Source organism: Theobroma cacao, chromosome 3 (genome assembly GCF_000208745.1).
Source record: "Theobroma cacao cultivar B97-61/B2 chromosome 3, Criollo_cocoa_genome_V2, whole genome shotgun sequence".
Classification (NCBI taxonomy): domain Eukaryota; kingdom Viridiplantae; phylum Streptophyta; class Magnoliopsida; order Malvales; family Malvaceae; genus Theobroma; species Theobroma cacao.
Window position 1 is genome coordinate 4,889,741 of NC_030852.1, and position 21,418 is coordinate 4,911,158.

At 34.9% G+C, this 21,418-nt stretch overlaps 1 protein-coding gene across 1 annotated transcript in view; it reads right to left on the minus strand.

Moving 5' to 3' along the window:
* The window catches only part of LOC18604307 (laccase-1), an 83,325-nt gene that overhangs the window by 25,822 nt on the left and 36,085 nt on the right, over positions 1-21,418 (minus strand). Inside the window, exon 2 of the mRNA XM_018117007.1 lies at positions 16,409-16,633. Coding sequence (XP_017972496.1) covers positions 16,409-16,633 — 225 coding nt within the window. The remainder of the gene's footprint in view (positions 1-16,408; positions 16,634-21,418) is intronic.

Consider the following 21,418-nt stretch of genomic DNA (forward strand, 5'->3'; position numbering starts at 1 on the left):
AGTAATAAATTAAAGTTGATTTTAAATGTTGAGGGTGGCTAATGATTAGGCTTGTGAATGTTTTATAGTAGGATGTTTATTCATTTTAGAGTGGTTAAGGTAGTGAATATAGATAGCCATTTAAATGACAATTGGAAGCTAGCCAAGAAATAACTTTTAGAATCTATAAGTATGTGAATTGACATAATGGTGATGCTAATGAAATGGTAGGTTCCAACGAAGCTCTATCGCCCCATTTGGACCATTAGGAAAGTTAGAGTTGATTAAAGGTCCAACAACATACCGGTGAGTGGACTTGGATTTCAAAACTTGTTTTGGGAATGTGAATGCAATTGTACAAACATTTGAAAGATTTTATCCAGTTTTCCTTTAAAAAATGTACCTTGGGAACAAGCCTTCAGTGAAGTGATTTTATATTGTGAAAATGTGCTATAAAATGGTTTATGTGTTATCACAATATGATAATATGTATGATATGCATTGGGTGCTTCTTTGTATGTTGATGTGGACCTGGCTATGTGCGAGTAGGAGTGTGCATAAGTTGATGATAACCCGGTTATGTGCGAGTAGGAGTGCGCATAAGCCGATGATGACCCGACTATGTGCGAGTGGGAGTGCGCATAAACCGATGATGACCCAGCCATGTGCTAGTGGGGAGTGCACATGAGCTGATGATGATGGGAGAGTGTGCATGATGATGAATATATATATATATATACATGTATAGATATGTGTGTTATAGAAAGTTCATGAATATGTATATGGTTGAAATGCATGTGAAATTTGACATGTTAAACTTTGGGAAATTATATGACTTTCATGTTGTGTTGGTCACGTGAACAGGGTGGCCTTTGCTTGAGGGAATGGAGAATTTTTGCCGGTGCCCTGTTTCTCGTTGCAACAAGATTCGCGTTTGGAGGGGTGGTGCTGGTCGAAATCTCGCTGCAACGAGAAAGTTATTGTAGCTTCTTACTGCAGTGAGATTCATTCTCGCTGCAACTAGAAACTTTCTGTTTTATGACCAAAAATTTGACCTGATTCGCATGAATGTTATTAAAGTTTTCACTCTCCAAATCCTTTGTTGAGCATGGACCCCTTTCATAAAGTGATTTACTCATGTGGGGTTTGCATGAGGGGTTTTAATAAGAACTAAAACAAATTGCATTTTTTTGGAAAAAAAATGAATGCATCATGATTTCGTTAAACATTCATTATTGTTTGCTTGTTCCCTTCCTTGTTCACTCACTGGGTTTATACTCACCGTTTTCAACTTCATGTTTTCAGATCACGACGCAGCTGGTATCTAGGTTGAGATGTCTTCGTATATTCGACCCTTAGTAGGTGTCTTGGCATTTAGCAGCTGTACATTCGTCTGAGTCTCTCCGCTGTAAGTCGAGTACTCTTTTGTTGTATATAGACAGACCCAATGTAAATTATTAATACATATGTTTAGACAACACATGTATATTAGATTGTTAATGCCATTATGAGTTGGCAATGAATAGTAGTATCTTGATTTAAATTTATGAAATATGACTTTAGAGATTTTGATGAAATGATAAACAAGTCATATCAATAGGCTTGCTTGGGCTTAGTGGGCTACGTCTATTAGGCCCATGCGCCGATCATGGCTCGAAATTTGGGTCGTGACATTTGTGTCCTCAAGTATTTTAAGTCGTAACAATGGATTAACAAGAAGAAAATAAGTCCTTGCAAGAATATGTTGTACCTCTCATCCAAGGCCTTTATTCAACCATCCATAGACCTCCCATCAACGCTAATACCTTTGAAATCAAACTAGCAATCATTCAGATAATCCAAACTTTTGTTCAGTTTGGGAGATTACCGAATGATGATCCTAATGCTCATGTTATGAATTTTCTTAAGATTTGTGAAACTTTCAAATCTAATGGTGTTACTGATGATGCCATAAGATTGAGGCTTTTTCCATTTTTGTTGAGAGATAAGGCAAAGAGTTGGTTGAATTCGCTTCCAACTGGTTTTATCACTACTTAAGATGATTTGGTTCAGAAATTCTTTATGAAATTCTTTCTACCAGTTAAGACAACAAATACGAGTAATGACATCACCTCTTTTGTGTAACATGACTCAGAATCACTGTATAAGACTTGGGAAAGGTACAAAGATTTACTTAGAAGGTGTCCTCAGTCACAACCCAAACCCAGGGGCTATGACTGGAGCCCGAGCCCACAAGCAAGCCCACTAGACCCAAGCAAGCCTCAGAGTTCAAAATCATATTACACATATACCAAGGGATTATTATCAAATATTTATAACAAATTCAAACATAAATACATTATCCCTGACGTATAATCCCTATAAATATTCAAAGGCCATACATTGCCTATTCAAATCGAGTCCGTACATAACAACCCTTACATATAAGTTCAAATGGCATGTTGTGCCTACATACATCAAAGCTAACCATATGTGGAATCTTGTGACGAACTTAGTAGAGTAACCAAAATGGAGAACCTACCAGATGCCAAAATTGATCTGCCTACAGACGACCTTTGCCATGCTCCTTCGTGGTCTATTTATTTGCACATGGTACACAAATGGGTAAGTACTATAATACTCAATAAGTGGTGTAAATAATAAAGTCATACATATATTAAACTCACATTTAAAATATATGCGCCATCCGTGCATCTAGATGTTCTAACAAACATCTCCAAATGTAGGGTATATCATTATCCCTAAACTCTCCCATGTGAGGGCATATCAACATCCTCAATCTCTTCAAAGATCATCACATATATCAATAGGCTTACCCTCGAAGCCGATCAAGTCATTCGAATCATTCTCCATGGCATACTCTAGTCGTCGGAGTATCAAATCATGGTTATCTAAGCCTTCCACGGTTATCTCATGTCATATACAAATCAAATCAATGCATGGTCCTCCCCTGGACATAGTCAGATCACGCTCAGTGACCAACAGGTGGAGAATTAGATCACACTCAAGGCAAATATGCTAGTGGAAAAACAAATCACTCGCATGCTAAATCAACAAGCAGAGAACTAATCACGCACAGCGCCTAGAGCAGCTAGCGAAGAAACATATCATCAACCGGAATAAACTCCCGATGATGGCATCACCTGAAATAATCTCCACAGATGTCATCAAAGCACTGCAAGCAAGAACCACAAGCTGGATTAATGCCACCATCCTTACTTAGCATTATCCTTGCAAGCACACACATAGTCATAAGGGGATAAAAATCCACTCAACCACAAATCAGATCAACGTCCAGAATTCATTCCTCCGACGAAAACATAAATCCACAATTACGACTATCATGCCTTTTATCATTCACATTTCCTCAACAAACCACAAGCTACATTCATCGAACTTCAATCATGTTAAGCTCAGTTAAGATTCTAAGTGGCTCTAAGTCTCCAAGGCATCATTCAATCAAATCATCTTAACATATCATTCACCTAAGGTAATCTACTCTTATGGATTCATCATAGCCTCTTAACGTCCTAGTCTAGGTGCACACACAACTTAGGCCACCCATGTGGCTCACATCACAGCACATATTCACACGTAATTCACATACATTATTCTCTAGCCTAGGTTCATTCATCTAAGCATAGATATTTCATTCTAATACCAGCTCAGCGCATCTTCCATGCATCATGCATTACAAGCATTTTATTTAAACCCACCCTTGGTGACAATAGGAGGCACTCCCTACCAAGCTTCAATCCTTAGCCTCCAATTGTCGTTTAGCTTGCTAATGAGTTGATTTAACTCTATTTCTCCCTTCAAACATATCAAAACATAAAGATGTTAATTATTATTGGCTTTTCAATAAATGCCAACTTTTCACACAATCAACTAAATTCTAGTAATCCAACTATTCAAGCTCAAATCCTTCATTAACGGGCTAAAACCATACCTTAAAAGCTAGATTGTACTATTCTTAGCTCTAAATTCTTGAATCCAATCCAAATAGGGGAAAACAACAAATCTGGAGAAAAGTCAGATTCAAAGTTATTAATCAATTAATTGAAAAATTATTGGTAAAAACATTAAATCTTACCTCCAAATGGTTTTCCAAGCTCCAAATAGCTTCAAACAGCTCAAAAATTTAATTCGGAAGGTTTAGGCTTTGGGGTCCTAGAGAGAGAAAGGGAGAGAAAAAGAAAAGAGAAAAAAATGAGCAAAATGGCCCAAAGCTTCCTTTTTATTTTTGCTTTTTCTCTCTAATGTATCAATACATTTCAAGCAGAATGCCCCTGGGTGCTCTCTGCTTCAAATGTATAGATACATTTGGACAATATATCAATACATGTTCATCTTTGGCAAAATCTATCGATACATTCTCAAATGTATCGATAGAATATTCTTCTTAGGGCCTTCGTTGTTCATCCTGCCATGCATGTATCAATACATTAGGGTATGTATCAATACTTTTACCCCTGTAGGTAATTCTAGGCTTCCCAAGAGCTCTAAAAAACCAAATTTAACACCCCAAAGTCATTCCTTATTAGTATCACAACCCAAATCATTTATTTTTGTTAATCTCATACACATAAATCCCTAAACATAACATCAAACTTAGATCAAAATCTTAAATTATGGGATTTATCACATATTTCCTCAAAGTTTTCCCTAAGTGTCAATACATACACTCTCAAACACTAGACACACATATCATATTGTCAAAGTCCTCGAGACTCCACATATTCGTAAATCATTATTAATTTAATTAATTTATATTGAAAAGTGGGGGTGTTACTATAATACCCCGTACTTTGATATGGTGACTAATAAAAACTTACTGGATGCCAATTGAGGTTAATTATGATGTTTAGAAATGATGAAAGATGAAAGGAATAGTTTGGGATAAAATATTCTGCACACGAGAAAATAATAATAAAATAATGATATTTTTATCGGAGAAGAATTTGTGAGATAAAAAGTGATTCGAAAGTCAATTGAGGTCTAATAAGGTATTTTGGGTACCAAAGGGACAAGAGGAGAGAAGAGAAAATTTTTAGAATAAAATAATATTAAAATATTAATATTTTATTCAGTGTCAAAATTTTTCATGAAGAAGGAGTATATGGTCAATCTAAATGGGAGAGAAGAAGAATGAGAGAATTTTAGAGAAAAATGGCGTTAATGGGCTGCGTGTCTTTATTAAGTAAAGATAGCGCGGGTAAATAAATATTTTAAATATTATGGGGATATTGCGTTGGAATACAAACTTCATACTTTGTTTGTGCATGTGTAAAAGAAGGTAATAGAAGGAAATTGGAGTTAAATGAATGTTGGGAGGACTAAATTAAAATGGAAGGAAACAAAAAAGGTAAAACGATCATTTTGCATCTCGAGTTAAAATTTTTAAGTTTTCATGAACCCGAGATTTCTAGACCCTTGTGGACCTTGTCTTCGTGTCAAAGAAGTAAAAGATTGTATAAAGGCAATAGAAAAACAAAATGACATAGTTAAGGGCATTTTGGTAATTTTGATAGAAATGGATAAACTTAAGCCATAAAAATCTAAGTTTTTAGGATGTTCTTCAAATTTCCAGCACTTCTTCTTCTTCTTCTCCTTCCTCTCCCACGTTCTCTCACCCCCCCCCCCCCATGGAAGCTTGCCTTGAATTTTCATATATTTATTTGAATTAACCCCGATTTTTTATGTTTTGTGTACCCTTTCACAGAGTTCTTTGTGCTCTTCTATTTTTTCACCATAAAACCCTCAAAAACCTTTCCTTATTACACTCTCTCACTAGTTGGACGTTCTAGAGAGAGAAAGTGAGATTTTCATGATAGTTTGAAAGTTTTTGGGAAAGAAATTCAATTGTAAAACTACCAAGGTGAGTAGTGAAATAGAGTTGATTTCTTTTTAGTTGTTGAGAATGGCTAGTGGCTAGATCGGTGAGAGTTTTGTAGTTGAGGTGGGTTATTCATTGTAGTGTGACTAGAATAGTGAAAATATATAGTCACTTAATGGTAGATGGAAGCTAGTTAAAAATAACTAGCAGATCATGATTTAGTGGATAGCTTTTAGAACTATAATTATGCAAATCGGATTGGTTGTGATGTTGATGTGATGATAAGTCCCAACGAGGCCCCACAGTTCCATTTGGACCATTGGTGGAGGTTGGAGTCTAGTAAAGATTCAACAAATATCGGTGAGTGAACCTACATGAAAATGTTTTGGGTAGATGTACATACGTTTGAGCGAACCACTTGAAATGTTTAAATTATCTTTTCTTCAAAATGTATGGGAACAAGCCTTTAGTGAAATGTTTTTGTGATGTGGAACATGATTGTGATGAATCTATGTACTTTTATATGATGCTGATATGTATATAAAGATATATGATATATATATTGTTAAGTAATTTTGTATAATTGATGTAACCGTGCATGTGCGGAGTGGGCAGTGCACATGCCTGTTGAGTGACAATGTTGGTATCAGAGCAAAAGGTTTAACCTAATCCCTGAGAACTCTCACAGTGAACAGTGGCGAAGCGTGACTCTCCGCTTAGGGGCTTATAGAGAGGGTTGTCCCCTACGAGTGCTTTGATAGGTACCATTTGTTGCCACCGCTGAAGGAGGAAAGGGTTGCTTGTAGCAAGGGTCGTCCCCTATGAGATGAGCTCAACCGTGCATGTGCGGAGTGGGCAATGCACATGCCGGTAATGATGTTGTCGTGATATTTATAACCATGCATGTGCGGAATGGGCAGTGCACATGCCGATAATGATGCACATCAGCCGGGTGAGGTGATGGTGGTGTAAGTGCTTATATATATATACATATTTACTATATAGAGATATTTTGATTTAAAATGTGATTGCATTGACTGTTGAAAACTTGAGTATTATCAATGTGTTCAATTTAATGTGCAATGTGGCATGAGTGGATTTTTCCGATGGTAGTGAAAGCCCCTTGGATTTTTTATCTAGCTAGAATTTCGTTGCAGCAAGAATGCCTTTTCGCTGTGGTGAGAGTCAATCTATTATGCTTGACTTGCTTGAAATCTACTAAAGTTTTCACTTCTCAACTTCCTTGTTATTCATGAGTCTTTTGTCATCAAGTAACTAAAAGACTAAGGGTTTGAATGAGGAGTTTCTAAATAAAGATAAATTAAATTGCATTGTTTTGAACTTAAGTGCATCATGCTTTCTAAACCTTCCTTAACGTTGCTTGTTCCCTTCCTATGTTCACTCACTGAGTTTGTACTCACGTTTTTAAAATTCATGTTTTAGGTTTTTCTGAGTTAAAGGTGATTGGACCCTAGGATGAGGTGCTCTTCCCTATCCATTTTCAGTAGGTTCATTGTGACATTAAATGTTAGCAACCGTGCCCAAAGTCACTCCACTAACGGTCAAGTTCTAATTACGTGTATATGACTATTTGTTGTGAAATGCGTAGATTCACTTGTCAAATTATATGTATGTATATAATGGTTGATGATGCCATTATGAATACATGATTGGGTTTTATGAGTTGTTTTCATAGGAATTGTAATTGAGCATTATGAATTTTGGATTCTAAAGGAATATGGATTAACGTATAAGATCATGTAAGTAGGCTTGCTTGGGATTGGTGGGCTGAGCCCATTGGTCCCTTTCGTCGGTCATGGCCCGAAAATTGGGCTGTGACAGTTACATCCTCTCCATGGACTACACAAATGGCTTCAAGTTTAAACTTTCTGTAATGGTTTGTTAGGACCAATTAGAACGATCATTAATGCTACCGCTGGAAGAGCACTTATTAGTAAATACATTGATGAGGCCTATGATTTGCTTGAGGAGATGCTTCAAATAACTATCAATGGCCATCTAAAAGATTAGGTGCAAGAAAAGTTGCTGGAATTCATGAGCTTGATGCAATAAATACCAGTAATGCACAATTAGCTGTTCTCATCAAGAAAATTGATAATTTGAGTGTTAATGTTGTTCAAAACCCTTTTGTGACTTGTGAGTTTTATGGTCAAGAACATTTTGATGATAGTTGCCCTATCTATACTGAATCTATTCAATTTATTGAAAATAGATAGTAGAAAAATAATTCCTATTCCAACAATTATAATCCTGGTTGGAGGAATTATCCTAATTTCTCATAGAGCAACAACCAAATATCTTAATCAGCACTTAAACCAAATTTTCTTTTTGGATTTCTACCTAGAGCTCCTATGCTAAAGAAGAAACCTACTATGGAGGAGATGTTAATGTAATTCATGGAAAAAACTGATGCCTACATTGTTGGCTCCATAAGTTTTTGATGATAATAAAACATTCCCACTCATTAAGGTCTAACTTTACTACTTGAGTGTGCAGGATGAAAATGTATGTCAATAACAAATTAATCACTAGAAAGCAAATATCAAAACTCATTAAAATAAGGAGTTACAAATGAGCCACAAAACGAAGCTTCTTAGTCGGATAATCAAGGGAGTTAGTTAGCTAAAATTCAAAAGTGAAGTTGGCCTGTTCAGAGACAGTAAGCTCTTAATCAATTAAAGCCTCACTTAACCAATTAAGAGAGTAAAGCAAATTGTGAAACAGAGAGGACTTAGTCGACTAAGAAGTATTGTTAGCCAGCTAAGAGCTCACTGTCAAAGAATTGGATTACAAGACAAAGAAGACTTAATCGACTAAGAAGCATGGTTAGGCAACTAAGAGCACACTATTTGAAAATTTGAATTTGAATGCTTGAAGATAGACTAATGGCTAGAATTGACTCCAAACTATTTTCAACGGTCTAAAGCTGTCAACATCAATCAAAGTTGGTTTTTCAAGTATAAAAGACACCCCTAACGGATAAGAAAAAGATGAGATGATTCCAAGATCAAAAAGAGCTCAAAAGTAGCAAAAACTCTCTCAATCCTTCTTGCAATTCACTCCAATCTTTGTTATAGAGTTAAGCACTTCATCTTGTACCATTCAGATCAGGTTAGTCATCATAAGTACCTTTTTATATCTTTTCTCCTTGATTACTTAGAGTGTGCAAGTCACTCTAAGGGGATTAATCAAGCTTGGGTTAGCTTGATTGGTTTTATAGGTTCTAACTCAGCCTAAGAAAACTTAGATCTGAGTTTTGGTTGATCCTGGAAAAAACCATTATTAAAGGTTATGGCTGAGCCTATGAAAAGCCATTGTAAAAGCTTGGTTAAAGCTTGGGAAGTCCATCGTTTATAGTGATTTGGTTTGAAAATCCTTGATTGGAAGATCAAGGTAGTGGATGTAGGTCAAAATGATTGAACCACTATAAATCTTTGTGCGTTGTCTACCCTCTTTTATTTTTCATTTCATTCTTCTTTAAATCATTCTTTCATCCAGCATTTAACTTCTCAGCATTGACCTTTAACTAGCCCTCAATTAGTTTTCAAGTTTAATGACATTTAGAAAGTGTTATTCACCTCCCTCTAGCGTACATCTTTAAGACCAACAAGTAGTATCAAAGCCAAACCCTCATTCTTAAGGCTAAACATCATAAGGGAGATTCAAATGGCTTTTCAAAAATATGTTGTTGCTGAGAGACAGTCCACAAATAGACCACTTCTGTTTGATGGATCAAACTACCCCTATTGGAGCATTAGAATGTCTATTTACATAAGGGCAATAGATTATGAAATGTAGGGTGCCATCACTAATGGACCTTTTATCCCCTCGACCATAAACGTAGTGACCAATGAAAAGATACCCAAGCTGAGGACTAAATGGACTGAAGTTGAAACCAAAAAGGTTCAAATATACTCTGCACCGTGCCTTAACTCCCACATAATTTAACAAAGTGTCAAGTTATGCCACTACCAAATAAGTTTGGGACGAACTTAGAGTTATCCATGAAAGGACTTCACCAGTCAAGGAGTCCAACATAGCTTTTCTAACTCACAATTATGAAATGTTCAATATGGAACCTAGCGATGATGTCACCAGCATGCTTGATAGGTTTACTAACATCACCAATAAACTTAGTCAATTAGGTAAGCCAATTCCTGAACATGAACTTGTCAAAAGACTTCTTAGAAGCCTACCTAAAAATTGAAAGCCAAAAGTGACTGCTATTCGAGAGGCTAAGGACTTAAATGTCATCACTCTTGATGAAATATGTGGCTCTCTTCTCACTCATGAGCTGGAGCTTAAAGAAAAAGAAGAAGAAGAAGAAGACAAGAAAGAAGCCAAAGAAAGGAAGAAAAGCATTGCTTTAAAAGCAAGCACTCTTAAAGAAGAATTAGATAATTTATCTGTGATGATGATAAAGAGTTGGCCATGGTAGCAAGAAGATTCATAAAACTTATGGGACAAAGAGATAGAAGACTAGCTAAGAAAAACTACAGAAGAGATCAAAGTTCTTCATGGAAAACCATAAATAAAAATGAATCCAACAAGAAGGAAGATGTTATATGTTTTAAGTGCAAGAAACCTAGACACTTCATATCGGAATGCCCCTTGCTGAAGGAGAAAACTCCCAACAAAAATAGAAAATCAAAGAAAGCTATGGTGGCTGCAACTTGGTTTGACAGTGGTGTATCAAGCTCAGAAGTTGATGAAGAAAAAGTGGAAGAAAGAGCAAAGCTATGTCTGATGGCCAAAGATAATGAATCCGAGGTATCTTCCACCCTTTATGATATTTCAATTGATGAATTTCAAGAAGAATATGAATGCCTCTATGATGAGTTTGAAAAACTTGCATCAAAATATAAGGCTTTAAAAAGAAAGACTACATCTCTTGAGAATGATTTAGAAAAGATAAGATAAGATTTCAACTCTGTTTTTGAACAAAGAAATGTGCTTCAAACTGAACTAGAACACTCTAGAACAGATTTTGAAGTTTTGAAATTGGAACTTGAAAACAGAACTGAAGTATTGCAAAAGGCAATTGATGAAAACATTGCTCTTAAAGGTTTGAGAAAAAAAACATCAAAAAGAAATACAAACTTTAAGAGAAATTCTGATGGTTTAACATCTAGATGTTATATTTATGGCAAAATAGGTCATCTTTCTTATGAGTGTTATAGAAAAAAAAAACACTCAAAGAACAAAAATGATTTAAGTACAAAAAGGCTCCTATGTAGCAACTAACCTTCAAGGACCCATCAAGGTATGTGTACTTGTTAAGAAAAACTGAAAAATTTGTCTTGCAAGTTGAGCCAAACAGAGAAGACACATGTTCAAAAGCTCAACTAAAGCAGAATCAACCATGGTAGATGGATAGTGGTTGCTCAAGGCATATGACAAGAAATGAAATGTTGTTGCTCAATTGATAAGAAAAAAAGAGGTACAGTATCATTTAGAGATGATTCAAAAAGTAGAATTCATGGTATATGAACTATTGGTAAGAATTCTCATGCTCAAATTAATCATGTGCTGTTTGCTAAAGGTTTAAAGCATAATCTATTAAGTATCAATCAACTATGTGATAAATGATTTAAAGTGTGTTTTGATTCACATAAATGTGAGATTATAGATATTAGTTCCAACAAAACTGCATTCATAGGAAAAAGAATCAAAAACATGTATATTATATTTCTTAAAGATCTTAAGCTTGATTGTGAGTCATGTCTTATGGTAAATGATGGAAACGATAGCTGGCTATGGCATCAAAGACTTGGACATGCAAGCATGCATACCATTTCAAAACTAATGAGAAGAAATCTGGTTGTTGGGTTATTTGAAATTAAATTCGAAAATGATCAGATTTGTGATGCTTGTCAATTAGGAAAACAAGTTAGAACATCATTCAAACCCAAAAAGATAGTTTCAACTTCTAGACCTCTTAAATTATTGCATATAGATCTATTTGGTCCAATCAACATAACCAGCTTTGGAGGTAAATCATATGGTTTTGTGATAGTTGATGACTACTCTAGGTATACTTGGGTCTACTTCCTTGCTCACAAAAATGATGCATTACTTACATTTGCAAATCACTGTATGAAAGTTCAGAATGAAAAAGGACTTCTCATTGTTAGCATTAGAAGTGATCATGGAGGTGAGTTTGAAGGAGATGAATTTGAAAACTTTTACAATGAAAAAAGGTTGGATCATAACTTTTCTGCACCTAGAACACCTCAACAAAATGGGGTTGTTGAGAGAAAAAATCAAACTTTAAAAGAAATTGCTCAAACCATGCTTTGTGAAAACAATCTACCAAAGTATTTTTAGGCAGAAGCTGTCAATACAGCAGCCTACATCCTTAACAAAGTTTTAATAAGGGCTATAATATCCAAAAGTCCTTATGAACTATACAAAGGCAAAAAACCAAACATTTCTCATTTTTGAAGCTTTAGCTGTAAATGCTTTGTTTTGAACAATGGAAAACACCTTCTTGGAAAATTTGATGCTAAAAGTAATTAGGCAATATTTCTAGGGTATGCATTTAACTCAAAAGCTTACAGAATTTTTAACAAAAGAACTTTAACAATTGAAGAGTTCATTCATGTAGTTTTTAATGAAACTAATGCTTTGTAAAAGAAAGTTTCTGTTGATGATAATGATGCAGAGGAGCTTGAAAGACAAATGGAAGAAATGAGCCTAGAAAATAAGAAAAACAATGAAGAAAACCCTTTTGCAAGAGATGTCGAAGCTCCATCTTTAGAAGATCTACAAATAGTTGAAAACCAACACAATGATCTTTCAAAGATCTAGAAATATGTCAAAGATCACCCACAAGAGCAAATCATTTGTAATCCTTAAGAAATAGTTAAAACTAGAAGAAGAGTTAAAGAAACATGTGAATATTCAGCTTTCATTTCACAAATCAAGCCTAAAAATTTTGAAGAGGCAAAAAAAAAAGAAAGCTGGATGTTGGCAATGCAAGAAGAACTTGAACAATTTGAAAGAAACAAAGTATGGACTTTGGTTTCGAGGCCATTCAATCACCCAATTGTTGGTACAAAATGGGTGTTCAAAAACAAGGTAGATGAACAAGGTAATGTGATAAGGAACAAAGCTAGGCTAGTTACTCAAGGACATAATCAGGAAGAAGGTATTGACTATGATGAAACCTTTACTCCTGTTGCTAGTATAGAAGCCATAAGATTATTGCTTGCATTTACATGTTTCATCAATTTCAAATTATTTCAAATGGATGTGAAAAGTGCATTTTTAAATGGTCTTATTCAAAAAGAAGTCTATGTCAAACAACCCCCTAGGTTTGAGAACTTTGAAAAGCTTGATTATGTTTTCAAACTGCATAAGGCCTTATATGAATTAAAACAAGCTCCAAGAGCTTGGTATGAAAGACTCTCAAAGTTCTTAGTTGAGAAAAGGTATATTAGAATAAGTATTAATACAACACTGTTTATTAAGAAATACTTGAATGATTTAATTATAGTTTAAATTTATGTAGACGATATTGTATTTGGTGCTACTAATGAAGCTTTGTGAAAAAACTTTGCTGAAAAAATGCAGGGTGAGTTTGAAATAAGCATGATGGGTGAATTAAAATTCTTTCTTGGCCTTCAAATTAAACAATGTAAGGATGGCATCTTTATCAATCAAGAAAGATACATTCAAGACATGCTAAAAAGGTTTGATGTGATGAAGCTGAAGTTGATTAGCACACCAATGAGTCCCTCTACCAAGCTTGATAAAGATGAAAAAGGAAAGAGTGTTGATCAAAAGCTTTATAGAGGTATGATTGGCTCTTTGCTCTACTCAACTGCTAGCAGACCTGACATATAACTTATTGTATGCTTTTGTGCACATTTTCATTCACATCCTAAAGAGTCACATTTAACAGCTGTAAAAGGAATCTTTAAGTACCTCTTGGACACACAAAGTTTAGGATTATGTAATCCAAGAGGATCATCTTTTAATCTTATTAGATACTCTGATGTTGATTTTGTTGGAAGTAAAACAAATAATAATAGCATTAGTGGCACATGTCAATTTCTTTGAAATATGCTTGTATCTTGGTCAAGTAAAAAGCAAAAGTCTGTTGCATTATCAACAGCTAAAGCTGAATGCATATCCTTAAAAAGTTGTTGTGCTCAAATTAAATGGATTAAACAACAATTAAAAGATTTTACAGTAACCATGCATAATACACCCATATTTTGTGATAATACAAGTGCTATAAACATCTCGAAAAATCCAGTTCAGCATTCTAGAACTAAACACATTGAAATTCGGCATCACTTTATTCAAGATCATGTGCTTAAATGAGACATCAAAATTGAGTTTGTTAACACCTTGCATCAACTATCTGATATCTTTACCAAACCCTTAAGTGAAGAAAGATTTTGCGAAATTAGGAAAAATCTAGGAATGCTAAATGTAAATGAGCTTTAGGTAAATCTCTTGAGTTCTTCATTCATAAAACAGTAAAAACTTTGTTGATTAAGAGAATTGCTTAACTAACTATAAACATTTTGTGTTGATTCTTTTATTCATAATGCTTGACTAAGTTAATTAAAAGAAAACTTAATAGGTTAAGAAACTGAAATAAAAAATAATAATATTTAAGGAAAAAGAAAAGCAAAGCGGGGGAAGAAGAAGAAAAAGAAAAACCATTTAACTGAAAAACAAAACTAGGAGCCAAAACTGTGAATTTTTAAAAAAGGATGTCTGACTTTATTTAAAAAGGGAGATTAATAACCTCTTTTAACTCCTCACCTTTTCTTTATTCTCTTTTCTCTTGAACCACTATTCTCAAAATCGAAAACCCTCATCTCAAACTCTTCAAAACCTAAGTCTAAAATTGCCAAGAACGATGGCCAAATCTACACTACCAAGTGACATTCTGGAAAATAAGAAAGGGAAACGTCCCATGGAAGATAGTCCACCGTCCAAGGTTCAAAAGAAAATGAAGAACAATGAACCAACACTAGAAACTGAAAAAGCAGGAAAGAAATAGAAAGAGAAAGCGTCGAAATCAAAGAAAGAGATGGAAAGAGGAAAATCCAACAAAAAAGGTAGCTTTGCATCCTCAAAATTTAGGAACAAGATTCATAAGGAAAGATTTAAGAAAATAGAGAATGCACCCATATCCTGTGCAAAATACATTGATTGGGACAGTTTTAATAAAGTTTCAAAGATCAAAGAGGGTCTGTCAGAATATTTTGAGAAAATAAAATTAAAGAAATAAAGTGTTTTTGAAAATAGATCTTATAATGCTAGTCTTGTCAAAGAATTTTACTCTAGCATTGCACTAGATGAAACTGAGCTTGATGATCCAGAGGACTTTGTTGAGAATGGTCTTAATGTATTTTTGAATGGGAAGGAATTTGTGGTTACTGCTACTAATCTGGGAAATTTACTGAAAATTAAGTGTATTATGGGGGAGTATGAAATTCAAGAGGAATATGATCCCTTATCTTTGTGGGAAGTTATCATTGGGAAAAGGGAAAGATACTCTTCCAAAAGTTATGCGAGTTTTATCAAGAGTCCATAAACTAGGATCCTGCACTACTTTATTGCTTCAACAATTCATGGAAGAAACAGTAGCTTTAGCTATGTAAGTCTTCAAGATATGTGGCTGATGGACCATGCATTCAATGCAACTCTCCTCAATCTTAGAAGATTTATGATTGAAAGAATGAAAGGAACCTGTCGTGTTGATAAAGTTAATCTCGCTTATGGAAACCTAATCAATTCTTCAGTAAAGAAAAAGGAAATCTAGAACACCAAATATCAAATCGATCATGTTAAAAGTAGAGATCAAGCCATCTATTTAGGAAGTCTACCAAAAATGGGGTACAAACTTGAAGGACAAAAATTCATCAAAATTCCCAAAAACACCCCAAGGGATGAGTATCCCACCTTTGCTCAAACAAAGGCAACCCCCTCTCAAATCTCAAATGAGATGATTTTGAATTTATTGATGAGAATTGATGGCAAGCTTACTGATTAGTTTGAGAAAATTCAGAAAATTGAAGATAATTTGCAGGAGCTGGCAAATTCTATGAAAGAAAAAAGAAAATTACCATCTGGTCCTACAACTGAAGGTACCTCAACAGCCCCAAGTCCAACACCAACAAGACAAACTGTTGAGAATCCTATTTCTCAAACTGAGGGTGGTGAACTTGAATCTGCATCACCAAGAAAACAATCTACTCTTGAACCTGAAGTTGAAGGAGAATTCAATGATGATACAGAAGTGATTGGATCTCTTAATGACATTCTAATCAACATGATGAAGCACAAAAAGCAAAGCCATCTCCAACAAATTCTAAGAAAGTGTTAATTATGGATGTGTTTCATCAGATGGTAAGGGAAAAGCAAGCAGAAAAAGAAGCAGCAAGAAGCAGAACATAGAAATCAACACTTGCAAGAGCTTCCCTTAAATCAATTCACACCACAAGAAAAACTAAACCTACTGAAAAACAAAAAGGGAAAGCAGCTGCATTTACACAAGATAAAACTAAACCTACTGAAAAAGGCAAAAAAAATAATGGCAACAAAAACCAAGTTCCTCAAAAGAAGAATGTCTTCTAAATTGGTTGACAAAGCTAGATCCTCAGTCAAATCCTCTTGCCAGGATCCTCTCCAAGTCTCAAACACACCCTCCTTTGATTCCTCACCCCAAAAATCAACACCTTTGTCATCTCCTAGACCCCTCAATGTCCACTTTGGGACTGATGAATCCACCCCCTCTGACTCTTCTTGAATCAGCAGACCATCTTTATTTTGCTAATGACAAAAAAGGGAAAAAGTAGAAGTAACAATACAGTAATTTAGGAATTTGCAATTTAGGAATCTAATTCTAATGATGTTTGCCTGTTTATGACATTTTGCTATTTTGGCTGTTGATGGTTAGGATTTGGATATTGATAACTTATTTTTGTTATGCTATTGTGTTATCCTTGTTAGCTTGCTAATGGCATTTGATTTTAGAATGGATATAGTTTGTTGATGAAAATATGATGATATAGTTGATTAATATTGATAATATCTTATCACTTATGACTGGTAGTTTTGCAAGCTTGTATGTTAATTCATGACTATATTCTATTGAATTTCTGAATCAATGGTTGTTATCCTCAATAAGAAATAGAAAAATATTAGTTGGCTTGCTAAGTTGGATAACAAAAGAACTTGAAAAGATTATGCATACATTAAGGGGGAGCACACACTCAAGGGGAGAAATTTCTCATCTTGTGTAGAATAAATGGAACGAATAAACATTGTGCTATTAATCAAGGGATGTTTTGTCATCATCAAAAAGAGGGAGATTGTTGGCTCCATAAGTTTTTGATGATAATAAAACATTTCCACTCATTAAAGTCTAACTTTACTACTTGAGTGTGCAAGATGAAAATGTATGTCAATAACAAATTAATCACTGGAAAGCAAATATCAAAACTCATTAAAATAAGGAGTTACAAATGAGGCACAAAACATAAGCCTCTTAATTTGATAATCAAGTGAGTTAGTCAACTAAAATTCAAAAGTGAAGTTAGTCGGTTCAGAGACAGTAAGCTCTTAATCGGTTAAAGCCTCACTTAACCGATTAAGAGAGTAAAGTAGATTATGAAATAGAGAGGACTTAGTCGACTAAGAAGTACTGTTAGCCAGCTAAGAGCTCATTGTCGGAGAATTGAATTACAAGAAAAAGAAGACTTAATCGACTAAAAAGCATGGTTAGTCAATTAAGAGCACACTGTCTGAAAATTTGAATTTGAATGCTTAAAAACAAACAAACGGCTAAATTGACTCCAAACTATTTCCAATGGTCTGAAGCTATCAGCATCCATCAGAGTTGGTTTTTCAAGTAAAAAAACACCCCCAACAGCTAAGAAAAATATGAGATGGTTCCAAAATCAAAAAGAGCTCAAAAATAGCAAAAACTCTCTCAATCCTTCTTACATTTCACTTCAATCTTTGTAATAGAGTTAAGCACTTCATCTTGTACCATTTAGATCAGGTTAGTTGTGAGACCTCAACCTCTATAGGCTTGTAACTAGGCATAGACACAATAAAACAAGCTAGGGGTAGTTTCGTCATTTTCTCTAATAAGCTCCTAGAAGAAATTTTAATGATATTTTAAGGTCTAAATAGGCATAAGACTGCATAAATGATGTGTAATGATGAAAACACGAAGAAAACTAGAAATGATAATAATTTTCACAATAGGGGTAAAATGATCATTTTGCACCCTGAGTCAAAACTTTTAAAAGTTTCATAAACCCAAGCATGTCTAGACCATTATGGACTTGGTCTCAGTGTTAAAAGAGTAAAAATATTGCACAAAGGGTTGCATGAGAACAAGCTAACTAGTCAAGGGCATTTTCATAATTTTAAAGGAATGGATAAATTTTAGCTATAAATATATTCTTCTTCTAGCAGCTTCTTGAAATTCCAGCAGCTTCTTCTTCTTCTTCTTCTCCTCTCAATTCACTTTACTTCCAACCTCCATGGAAGCTTGATATAGAGCTTGCATAATTTTCTCTCTCTAGCTTTAATTTTCATACCTTTGTGCCCTTTTGACTAGAACCCTTGTATTATTTCACTCTCTCACTTCAAAACCCTTGATAAATCTTATTTCCATACTTTCTCTCACTAGTTAGGCATTTTAGAGAGAGAAAGAGAGAATTACCCCATTTGTTTGAAAGCTATTAAAAGAGAATTCAACTACAAAGAAACCCTAAGGTGAGTGATGAACTAAGCTTGGTTTTTAGCTGTGGATAAGGGCTAGTAATTGGGATTATGAGCTGTTTTATTGTTGAGGATGTTCATTCATTTTATAGTGATTAAGATAGTAAACATAGATAGCCATTTAAAGTGGCAATTGAAAGCTTGCTAAGGGATAGCTTTTAGGGTTTGTAAGTATGAATTGACATTATGGTAATGTTAATTTGATGGTAGGTTCTAACGAAGCCCTATCACCCCAATTGGATCATTAGGGGAATGAGAGTCAGCTAAAGGCTCAACAATATACCGGTGAGTGAACTGCCTTCAAAACTTGTTTTGGGGAATATAATGTATTTGCCACACATTTGAATGAATTATCAAGTTTTTCATAAAAACAAGTGCCTTGGGAACAAGCTTTTGCTAAATGGTTTTATGTTGTGATATGTGATTGCTATGGATTCATGCACTATTGCATTATGATGATATATATATATATATATATATATGTGTGTGTGTGTGTGTGTGTGTGTGTGTTGTGCATGATGATTGATATTGTGTATGATGATTATAACCGTGTTGTGCACGATGTGGGGGGATGCACATGCCAATGATGATGGTGGCGTGAGAGATGCATGATGATAGTGCCCGTGTGCATGATGTGGGGGGATGTACATAATGGCAATGATTGTGCACGATGTGGGGGGATGCACATGATGGCACCCGATATGTGCACGATGTGGGGGGATGTACATGAACCGGGTGTGATTATGATGATATTCATGTTTATCTATGTAATTATGCATATCTATACTTATGAAATGAAAGCTTATGAATATGATATATGATTGACATATATGTGAAATTTGATACATTACACTTTGGGAATTTTCATGTGTTTTATGTTGATTTTGTTGGTTTAGCAGGATGGCCTTTTTTGTTGAGTGAAGGGAAACTTTTCTCTTGTTGCTCTATTCTCGCTGTAGCGAAATTCATTCTCGCTACAGCGAGAAACTCTCAGGTTTAGAAAGGGTCGGCTGGCCGAAAACTCGCTACAGCGAGAATCCATTCTCGCTACAGCGAGATAGTACTGTAGCATCCTCGCTGCAGCGAGAAACTTTCTGTTTTGTGACCAAAATTAAAACTTTTTGTTTTGCTCCTCCTTTGGTTCAGTTGCTACCCCGTTTTCCACTTCTTGATACCATAGTTGAGCATGGACTTCCAACATTACGGAATCAATGATTTAAGTTTAAAATGAGGTTTGGTGAGAAACCGTTGGCCAGTTGAGAAACCCTTGTTCGGTTAATGACTTAAATCCCAACGTCACTGCAGCGAAAATTCGTTGTCACATTTGACTTGGTTGTGTATCACTAAAGCGTTCATTTTTCAAATTATTTGCTATGTATGGGTTCATCATTACCAAGTGATTAGTCATTTAAGGGTTTAATGAGGGGTTTTTAATATGAATGAAATTAAATTTCATTATTTTAAAACAAGTGCATCGTGATTTTAAATTCTTCCTTATTGTTGCTTGTTCCCTTCCTTGTTCACTCACTGGGTTTATACTCACCGTTTTCAACTTCATGTTTTCAGATCACGAGGCAGTTAGTAACTAGGTCGAGGTGCCTTTGTAGACTCGACTACTGGTAGGTGTCTCGGCATTCAGTAGCCGTACATTCGTCAAGTTTCTCCGTTGGGCATCGAGTCTCCTTTTGATATGTATATACAAACTTAATGTAAATTATTAGAATACGTTTTGTAGACAATGTATGTATATTTTAAATGAGTAATGCCAATACGAGTTGGCAATTTCTATTACTATTTTGATTCAAAGTTATGAAATGTGACTTAGCAATATTTGATGGAATGATGAGTAGGATAAATAGATAGGCTTGCTTGGGCTTAGTGGACTACATTCATTGAGCCCTTGTGCCGGTCATGGCCCAGAATTTGGGTCGTGACATTAGTGATCATAGGTACCTTTTTATATTTTGTTCTCCTTGATTACTTAGAGTGTGCAAGTCACTCTAAGGGGATTAATCAAGCTTGGGTTAGCTTGATTGGTTTTATAAGTTCTAACTCAGCCTAAGAAAAGTTAGATTTGGGTTTTGGTTGATCCCGGGAAAAACCATTGTTGAAGGTTATGGCTAAGCCTGTGAAAAGCCATTATAAAAGCTTGGTGGAAGCTTGGGAATTTCACTGTTTGTAGTGACTTGGTGTCACGACCCGATACTCTCCTCGAGCTCGTGACAACCGCCGCTATATCCCAATAGACATTCATTACCCGAAAGGCCAATCGAAACCCCGCAAGGCTTTAATATCAGTTTTCTCACCTCCCTTGCGAGCAACAGTTGCTAATATCATATTTTAAAAGATTATAAGCTATTTCCAAATCAAAATAATAAAAAAATAATTTTCGTCTCACAAGGGTATTTTGGTCATTTTTCCTTGAAAATTTTGAAACCATCTAAAAATGTAATATGAGTGAAAGATACATATTTCATAACCAAAAATAAGTTTAAATGTCTAAAACATTCATTTAAAGTGAAATGATAGCTATTAGAATAAAATAAAATATTTTATTTTCTTATGAAACAATATTTATAGAGATATCCGTAAATAATTTTTATAGCGTAAAAACAAAATAAATTCATACATACAGTAACACAGTGAGCCAGAGTATGTAATTTAATTTACAATGACATATGGGCCTTCGAATGACCAAAAGTAACGAAGGTTGCAAACCTATGGTTTTTAAGGATGCAAATCCAACTGTAGCCCTCGACGAAATCAGCTATCTACAGACTATCCTGAGCCTGAAATGGGTGGAAAAGAGGGTGGTGAGTT